Source organism: Penaeus vannamei, chromosome 24, assembly GCF_042767895.1.
Source record: "Penaeus vannamei isolate JL-2024 chromosome 24, ASM4276789v1, whole genome shotgun sequence".
In the NCBI taxonomy this organism is placed as follows: Eukaryota; Metazoa; Arthropoda; class Malacostraca; order Decapoda; family Penaeidae; genus Penaeus; species Penaeus vannamei.
This window is the reverse complement of record NC_091572.1, coordinates 2,035,002-2,045,001: the sequence shown is the minus strand read 5'-3', so window position 1 is coordinate 2,045,001 and position 10,000 is coordinate 2,035,002. Positions and strand designations below refer to the sequence as shown.

Sequence of the window (10,000 nt, the reverse complement as noted above, 5' to 3'; positions counted from 1 at the left end):
TCTCTCTCCCCCTCTCCCTCTCTCTCCCCCTCTCCCTCTCTCTCGCCCTCTCCCTCTCTCTCGCCCTCTCCCTCTCTCTCGCCCTCTCCCTCTCTCTCGCCCTCTCCCTCTCTCTCGCCCTCTCCCTCTCTCTCGCCCTCTCCCTCTCTCTCGCCCTCTCCCTCTCTCTCACCCTCTCCCTCTCTCTCCCCCTCTTCCTCTCTCTCGCCCTCTCCCTCTCTCCCTCCCTCTACCTCTCTCTCCCCCTCCCCCTCTCTCTCCCCCTCCCCCTCTCTCTCCCCCTCCCCCTCTCTCTCCCCCTCCCCCTCTCTCTCCCCCACTCCCTCTCCCTCTCTCTCACTCCCACTCCCTCTCTCTCACTCCCACTCCCTCTCTCTCACTCCCACTCCCTCTCTCTCACTCCTTCCCTCCCTCTCTCCCTTCCCCTGTCCTTCTGCCTCTCCCTCTATCCAGTCCACCCCCCCCCCCCCACCTCCCTGTCTTCCCCAAATTTTCCCAATTCTTTATTGTATGTTTACAGGGAACTAGAAAGGTCCCCCCCCCTGTTTTCACCTTCTTTTATGTCTTAACTTGGGGATCATGAGGTCAAAATGATAGTAGGAACAGCAAAGACAAAGATTTTCTCTGATGGCTCCCCTAATCCTTTAAAAGGGCATTTTATAAAATCATTAATGAGCTTGAAATCCAGGAATAGCAGCCATAAACATGAATTTGCATTTCATTAGTAAAGAAATTGAACTATATATAGTCCTTTGACTGTTATTTGTTGCCATTTGAATATTTCTACCATGATTTCAAGGACACCTTAATTCCAAATGAACTTGAAGTATCAATATGTAATTCACAGCTGAATTTTATATACACAAAAGTTTCACATTTGGTAAATACTTTGTACTAAAAAATCCAGCAAATGTAAAGATTAAACTAGTGGAAATAATGTGATTGCTTCTGGGAGCAACAGAGTTTCTACAGTTTTGCTGGTCTGATACTGAAAAATACCTCTTTTCATTGTTTATCAGCAAAGACGGATGAGAAAGAGATTATTGGCAACAATGGCTCAATGCACTGCCTTTCAATCACCTTTGCTTTGTCTTGTGTTATATACCATGTAAACTTCTTTCCCCTGCAATACTCATGCTGCTTCTTTTCACTTTTATGTTCACCTTTATCCCCTGCTCCCTCATACTCATTTGCGAATATCCATTTATCAACACTGGCTGGACTGGAGTGATACCTGGCTCTTTGTTCTGTGTGAGATCATCTACAGTCCTTGGCAATAATATGATCGCCAGAAGTTATTTTCGGTAGCCAGTGATTGCCAAATGTGATTTTGCCAAATGCAGGGCTCTACTGTATTAACCCCTTGGATCTGGATACTTCACTGTCCACATATTGCCCAAATTACAGGCATTAGGCTTACGTAAGCAGCCATGTGTAGGCTGGGTGCATATGAACACTTGTGTGTGGTGACAAGACTCCTTGCCTCCCCTTTGGAATTTTATTTTCTCTTTCTGCATAAGCATTTTTAGCTTTTTTGCCATTTTCCAATGTCTATATTTGTCATCTGATTTGCTTTATCCAGGCAGTATAGACTGTTTTCCATATCATCTCTCTAGGTAGCCCATAATTCAGTGCAATAATGATACCAAGAAGTAACATTTTGTTATTTGTGTCATTTTTGTTTATTTATTTTTCTTTTGCAATATTCAGTTTTCTGTAATAAAACCTGTGCCCTTCTGTCAAAGCAGGCAGGAGTAGGATCCAGTCATGGCTCATGACATTGCATTCCACACTTGTTTATTGATGGAAATAATGCAAAAGCACCTTCCTAAATGCCCACTGAGTCTAATCACCCTCCAAGAGGTTTGTGCAGTCATAGCGAGTCATTCCCAGCACCTCAGCCTTCATCTGAAATTCTCATGGCGACAAGGTCCTGTCACCCTGTCCCTCAGCCATGTATTCAGTTCACCCATTCCTCAAACGAAATTTTTTTGATATAACGGTCACATTATCTGGATCATAGGGGTTAACAGCTTATGCATCTAAATATCATTAATTGGTATCTGGTCAAGACTTAAAAACCTAGGAGGCTAATATTACACTTTGAATGCTGATGATAGCTCGCACACGGCAACCATTTCTCACTGCATCTAGTCTGGACTGACCTGAGATAGCAACAGAAGCAAAGGCTGAGATGCCATTTATTTTAGATTTTGGTAGATGTGAAGGGCTAAAAGTGAAAAGAAAGATGCCATGGCATCATCAATCCAAAAATATATAATGCTGATGTTCATGTTCCAACAAAATTTTGAATAGTTACTGGTATAAACATTGAATAAGTAACATATGTAAATCAACAAATTAGCAAGTAAATAATTTGTTTCATATTGTTTCTAATAACTGAGAATGATGTTGTAATTGTCCTAAATTTGTAAGTAATTATTCTTGTAATAAAACAATGAAGGAGAGAAAAAGAAGAAGGCAGAAGGCCTTTATGCTACATTGCTTCTTCAGGGTATTGTTGTTGTTCCATTTACAATATGTTCAGCATGAATCTTGCACATAATTTTCTATATAGATATGTCATTCAAAGTGAAGAGTATCAAAGTACCTCCAATGTAACATTTCTTATAAACCATGGAAGCTCTGTATTTATAGCAGAAATCTAGAGAGTATCCAAGATATTGTATTAGGATTCCTGCCATGACAAAAAAAAATGGCTGGCAAATCCAAGTCTACGATACTAAATATAGGGCATGAAGTCTCATTTGTGATAAAATCTCTGACTTGATTGAATCGTTAGAACATCTCACAAATACGATACTATTTGATTGTTATGACTCCACAATTAGTTGGTCACCAAGGAACTAATTATCAAGCATACAAAACTTCTCCAGCTCCATCATTATCATTCAATATTTATCAATCTTCATTATCAATCGATCATAACTCAGAGTTCGTTGATGACAAGCACTTGTGGAACTGTCTATGAGTAAACAAAATTGATAACCCAAGATTGGACATGACATGTATGTCCATGCCATTAGGCAAAGGGTTGATATTTAGTGCAGAATATCGTATACTATTTATGAAGAATGTTCTTTACTGCCTATATAAATGTCCAAAGAGAGAAAGGAAGAAGGCAGAAACCTTTGACCAAAGCAAAGAGAAAGATAAGAAGGATAGCTGTCCCTGTACTTTGGTTGCAGCTGCCGTCATTGCACATACTTTGGTAACATTCATTCTTTGCTTGTACGTGTTGAAGTGGTTTTCATACTAGTTTTAAAATTCAGTATGGATTTTGTATTTTCCAAACATATATGCCAGACAGTTTATCCCCCTTTTTGTAGTGGTTTGTAAAAGAGTTTTTTTTTTATTTCACCAGGGTCATATATTTAAGTCTTGAAGTTTTATGAAAAATGCTGCATTGGAAGTATTTTGATCTGTTCTTCAGATCATATTTTTTGTTGAAGCCTGGTTTGGAAATGAAAGTTGTAACATTTGTAAGAATTACTATCAAAGCAAAATCGATCCTAACTTCTCAGTTTTTTAGAAGAAACAATTTATGAAGACTGTGCTCGCAACTGTTCACAATTTATTGAAACACTAACTGATGTTCATTAGCACCCTTTGTGTTGAAGTTCCTCTCTTGCTAATGTTAACAACAAATTGTAGATTTTACTTCTTATTGCTTTAGTATTATCTCAGGTCATTTGTTACTAGTGAGCACAAGGAACAGTTTGTGTGATGGTCCATGACAGGAGCTCAGAATATCTAGAGTTTGATAAGAATTTTAAGCCTTGTGTCATAACCCTACCTTTGATTCAAGAGTGAAATGCAAGAGATTTTGTCTTTATATTGTCTGTTGCTATTTAATGAGAAATAAATGGTTGCCTTTATCATGCTTCACTTACACATGCCTCACACAATTCAAAAGCACTGTGCAAAGCAGTCTTTGTAGGTTTTCTTGCGATGACTCCCAGACCACTGTCATTGGAGGCAGTAATGGCTGTCTAAGCTGGTTCCCTATGCTGATTGGATATAGGTAATGGTTGAGGCTTATTGATGACAGATTTGAAGATTGTTATTGCAATATTAGAAAATAGTCTGATTGGAAAAGGGATGATTGGATTTGTAATGAAACAAGTATGGTGGAATTCAGTTGAACATTAGAATTATGTATGTGAAGTGATTGATGAGGAATTGAAATGAAACTAAGGCAAAACATCAGTGCCTGAATCTGCAGTGCAACAGTTAATTTTTCATTTTGATAAAATAAAGAAAATGAAATGCATATTGAAAACAATAGTTTATGCTGAAATAATAATGTGATTTACTGATTTGTGGATTATAAAAATATTTGGAAAATTTTGTTCTGCTTTTGCAGAAGGTTAAAGTACATTTATTTTCGGTTCTGTTGCACTTGCGTAACAACTATTACAGTTTTGTTATTTTTGTCCATGCAGGTAAGCGTTAGTGTTCCAGGGCAACAGACAACAGTGGTTCATACCCCTCAAGGCATCCGTCATCACATCACCCCAACACACCATCCACCTCCGCCGCCACCACAGCCTGTGACTGTCAAGCCGCCTCATCATCCGCAGCCGCCAAGGTAAGAGAGTGAACTAAATTAAATTTTCATCAGCTGGATTTTATGTCTAATGCCATCTTCTGTCTGATTTTCATTAATGTATTCTAAGTTCTAGAAGGAGATACAAAGCTTGCCTAAATCAGTATTGGCTTTCCTTGTAAATTTATAAGGAGATCTTGAAAACTTCCTTCATGATTGATCAACATTTAAGGAGAGAGAGAAGAAAGTGATTTTACAAGATAGAACAATGTATATAACTATTGAAGTTGTAGTCATTATATTATAGATTTCAGTGTAATGAAGCTTTATTTTTGACATGTGAATAGTTTTAAGTAGATAATGCTAAACTTGCGTTTAATGGATGATTATTTGTTCTTGTAGATCAGCGTTGACATCTGGTGGTGTAACACCACACACAGGACCAAGTTTAGTTGGCACTCACAGTGTTCACAATGTAGCAGGAAGTGGCAGTGGGGCTGGGGGCGGTGGTGGTGGCAGCAGTGGCAGTGGAAGTGGGGGTGTTGGAGCTAATAGTGGTAACACTGGGGGAGGAACAGCCAGTGTCAGTCAGGTAGCAAGCAGTGTTAGTGTTGGCAGCAGCACCCCCACAGGCACGAACTCCGGTAGCAGCTCTAATGCCACCAGCAGCTCTGCAGGGGGTGCACAGCACTCCACCAACACAGCCCCCCAGCACCCCAGCCGGGAACCCCAGCCTCCCCCACCTCATCATCACCCCCATCACCACCACCAGCCTCCAGCACAACCTGTGGAGTTCAACCATGCCATTAATTACGTGAATAAGATTAAGGTAGGAGCCCCTGTAGTGTCATGATTTCCTTTATTTTCCTTCTTTATGGAGTTATTTGTAGATTTGCAAATTTTGGCTAAGACTTAACAGGAATTGGATAAAAATAAATATATAGATAAACAAGTCCGTGAACTTGATTGTTCAATGTGTGTGCATGTGTGTCTTTTATACATTACCTAAAGATATGTAAGCAAATTTAGTAATGATAGATAAATAGCAGTGTCTGGTATTTCTTTTATAGTAATTTCACATATTTAAGTTGGGAATCATTACCATCAGACATATGAAGGAATTGATGGGGTTGGCTAGTGCTTATCCATATCCGAATTGACAATGTTTCTATTTCTCCTTTTTGTGAAATACTGTTGATTTTTTGTTTTCAAAATGGGATAAAACACTTTCTATTTTTCTCTAAGTCAAGGAATATCCTCCTATTTTGTGTTCTTCATTTAGTCGTTTGGAAAAATTATTATCTAGTGTTAGTATTGAATGTGTAGAAGGACTTGATGCATGATGTTCTCTATTTCAAAAAATCATCTTTCTTTAGAGCTCTTGTGTTTTAATACATAAAGATGAATGTATCTGTAAGACTAATTTCCAACAGTTACTGCTTTACTATAATTCTTAATGTGTATGTGTATATAATATATATATATATATATATATATATATATATATATATATATATATATATATATATATATATATATAATTTTTTTTTCTTTTCTTTTCTTTTTTCTTTTTCCCTACATTGTCAGGCACTCTTCAGTCATTCTATTTGTCTCTGTAAACTTGATAGCTTTGATAACAATAGAATAAGAATGATAACTGTAGTGGAATATCCTTTAGAGTTCTATTGCTTGTTGTTCATGCTACCAAGTTCAAGGGGACTGTCCCACAGAGGGGGAGGGTTATAGATGATCGAGACAGTTTGTTTTCAAGCCAGTGAGTATTTTAATCCTTCTCTAATCAAACACTTGTTACCATTGTTAAAATCTGTAAATGCTTTCCAATGGTTGTAAATCAGTTAGGTCCTACTGGGTTAGAATTAGAGCTTCAGGTACTATATGGCCTATTTCATCCATGGAAAAAGAAAAATTTTCCTCATCCGCTTTCCCCTCCACTCGCCATGCTAGTACGTATCAGAAATTCATCCTTTTATATCTCTGTTTTCATACATCTTGGTACTTAGAAATACATTTGAATACATATTTCAATACTTTCTAGAATCAAAATAAGATTTGGTTGCTTTGTTAGATTTACAGGTTTATGGAAAATTATCTTGATTTTCATTCATATGCAAAGGGTAACTTTATCAGCTTTGTGCTCTGTTAAAGCATTGTGTTATAAACATGAAATATCCTTTTCCTACTATGTAAAATTGAGTTGAAATTGAACTAAGATTTTCCATGTTAAAAGTAAGGGAAATTAGGGGAATGCACAAGATATAGGGCTTGTGTGTCAATGGGCGTACCATAGCAATTACAAGTATCCCTCTTCATTTTTGTTAACAAATCCTAACCGCCTGAGCGTCCCAGCTCACCTACTACTCCAGATTCCCACCCCCTTGCTCACTGCTGGGACCCAGAGACATGGTCATTGATAGATCTTGTTTGAAATTAACTTTGCAAAAGGATTGGTGGCGAAAAATACAAAATGAAAAGTACAAAACAAGAAGAATAGGGACACTCCTTGCTGTTTGTTACCTACCTGGTCTGGTTATTTCATCCTGAAAATATGAACAATTTCAGATAAGTTAGCGATTTTTTTGATCAAGGATATAAAAGTTTTTCCCTTCATATATATTTAGTACCCCTTTGCCTATAAGGGAGCCATTAGTCCCTTAAAATAACTTTGACTTTCTCTAGTGCAGCCACAGCAAGTGAATCATTATGGGGAGAGTAGGGTCAAGTACAAGTTATAGTCAAAGTAGGGTTACTAAAAGAATTATAAACAGCAAAAGAAACAGACCTATTAATGGTCTCTGGAAAGTATTTGGTTAAAATGTCAATAGTTCATAAAATATTATATGACATTGTTTGCTCCTGAACACTTCTCCAGTCACCCCTTCAGCATTGCTTAAATACACCTTGAACACTGACTTAGTGCCTCTTCAAGCCTACACTACTTCAGTGATAGTAATAATGATGATGTTAGCAATACTGATAATGATTATTCATTATGATTCATAATCTCCCTTTACCTAGGAGTAAGTGTACAATTTATCTTGCATTTACTATTGCTGAGACTATCAGATACACACAACATGAAAGTTATTGACTTGCCTAGTATGTCCTGAAAATATGATGTGTGACTTATAAACATCCAGGTTTTATATTAGGTATAATTTATAATTGATAACATGATTTTGTATAATTTGTCAAATGACTCTAAGGTTAGATGTTCTAGATAAGTATGATGCCTAAGAGAAGGGAAGAAAAGATAAGGTCAACAGGGGGAAATATTGTCAATGTGAACTATATTTTGATGTTATTTATGTACCCTTTCTTACTGATTAATCCTCGTGATGAGAACTAAAAGAATAAATCCTTTTTAAGGAAGGGATAGAGTAGGTTGGTAATTTTTAGGGTAAAGATTGATTCTTAAAAAAAAAAAAAAAAAAAAAAAAAAACACTGCTACTTATCAATTGTTATTTTTGTTGCATTACACTGTAAGTTCACTATTTATACGCTGATGAACAGTTGCATAATTTGGTGGATCAGACAATTTTTTTTTATGATACTGTAGAAAATCTGCAACTTTGTGCTCAAGAGGTTTTTACCCCAGGGATAGGTGAACTATATAAAGAAAAACATATTTATGTAAACAAATTCTCTCTTGTAACATTGTTGCTAGATACACGCACTGTAGTTTTGTTTTGTAAATTTTGTTTTCACAATTTTTTAAATTTTCAAATACCATGTTATTTTTACTGTTATTGATATTAGTTTTACAATAAGCATTATCTTATCAACAGTGATAGGAGTAACAATAAAAACAGTTTCATAAGTTTAGGAAAAGGGTGAATTGTTTTAATTAAGTAGAGCCATCTGTGGGAGCAAAGTGAATAAACTAAAATCACAATGGACCAGACATATGCATGTTCATGTCCTCCCAGCTTCTAGATGTTATTTTCCAAATTTTTGCTGAAATGTCTGTATTTATTACAGATGACAGAACTAAGTCTTCCAATGATTTTTTTTTTTTTTTCCCCCTCCTTCCTGGATAGAATAGTAAAGACGTGTCAAATGCCATTCATAAACTAGTTGAGGCATTGTAGTTCAGTTTTATTGATTCTCTTTATTCTTGTATCAAGTGATTGAAATTTTAATTTTCTCGTGCAGTTGCGGTTTCAAGGCCAGCCTGACATCTACAAGCAGTTCCTAGAAATCCTTCACACTTATCAGAAGGAGCAGAGACACATTAAGGATGGAGGATCAATTCCTGCCAGAACACTCACCGAAACGGAGGTCTATGAGAAGGTGATTTATTTTTTCTTGAGTTGTCTTCAGTAAATGAGATTTTCCTTTGGTATATGGTGCACCTGGGACATCCAGTAGCAGCTGGCCTTATAGCGCAACAGTCATAATGCCAGCTGTACTAGTTTGAATATCAAGATAGCACTCTATCCAAATGATTGACATATTCTTTCCCTCTAGCAGTGTTTAAAGTGTTTGGATTTTATATACCTAGACCAACACACACAAAACCAATACAAATAAGCATGTGTATATTGACATTTATGTATATAATCTTATGGATATGTATATTAATGCTTCAATTTTTTGAGAACAGGTTGCAAAGTTATTTGAGAACCAAGAAGATTTACTGCAAGAGTTTGGCCAGTTCCTACCCGATGCAACCAACAACTCAGCTGCCCAAGCAGCTGTTTCTGACTTTATGGACCAGTATCGCACTCATCATGGGGTAAGCATGCAGCCCACGCCTTTTAATTTTCCAGCCTTTTGAAAAGTAAAAATTAAGGATATTCTGAGATAATTTTATAATTTTATGATATTTTTTTCACAGAGTAATAAAAATGTAAGCAATGATCATACCTCAGTGAAGAAACCAAACCTAAAAAGCAGCTGTGGTATGGGATCTGGGAACAACATGGTCAGTGGGCCCGGCAACCCCCCCAACAAAACGCCACCTTTGTTCAGCCATCAGCTAAAAAGACCTCACCCAGGGCCAACACAAAGCCACTCCCATGGCCATGCACATGCCCAGCCACCCGTTAAGAAACCAAAATTGGGTTATCTCAAAGATATGAGTGCTGCAGAAGCTGGAAAACATGCCACTCTAGCTGAGTATGCCTTCTTTGACAAGGTAAATTGCATGGGTTGTTTTCTGTTTGACGAAATTGAGTTCTATACTTTTCCCTTGTAAATAATGATAGTATATATATATTTTTAAAGCAGAGAAATTGAGATAATTCTCTTATTCCAATAGGTACGGAAAGCGTTACGTCATGAAGAGACGTATCACAACTTCCTGAGGTGCATCACTCTTTACAACGAGGAAATCATCACACGCGCTGAATTGGTGCAGCTAGTCCACCCATTCCTTGCAAAATTCCCAGACCTGTTGAAGTGGTTCA

General features: G+C 37.2%; 1 protein-coding gene across 18 annotated transcripts in view; it reads left to right on the top strand.

The window, feature by feature from the left end:
• The window catches only part of Sin3A (SIN3 transcription regulator family member A), a 79,948-nt gene that overhangs the window by 55,286 nt on the left and 14,662 nt on the right, over positions 1-10,000 (top strand). For all 18 annotated transcript variants that reach the window (XM_070138223.1, XM_070138218.1, XM_070138211.1 and 15 more), the window contains 6 exons: positions 4,467-4,612; positions 4,973-5,399; positions 8,745-8,882; positions 9,196-9,327; positions 9,430-9,729; positions 9,853-10,000. The exon at positions 9,853-10,000 is cut by the window's right edge and continues 2 nt beyond it. In XM_070138223.1, the coding sequence (XP_069994324.1) occupies positions 4,467-4,612; positions 4,973-5,399; positions 8,745-8,882; positions 9,196-9,327; positions 9,430-9,729; positions 9,853-10,000 (1,291 nt within the window). The remainder of the gene's footprint in view (positions 1-4,466; positions 4,613-4,972; positions 5,400-8,744; positions 8,883-9,195; positions 9,328-9,429; positions 9,730-9,852) is intronic.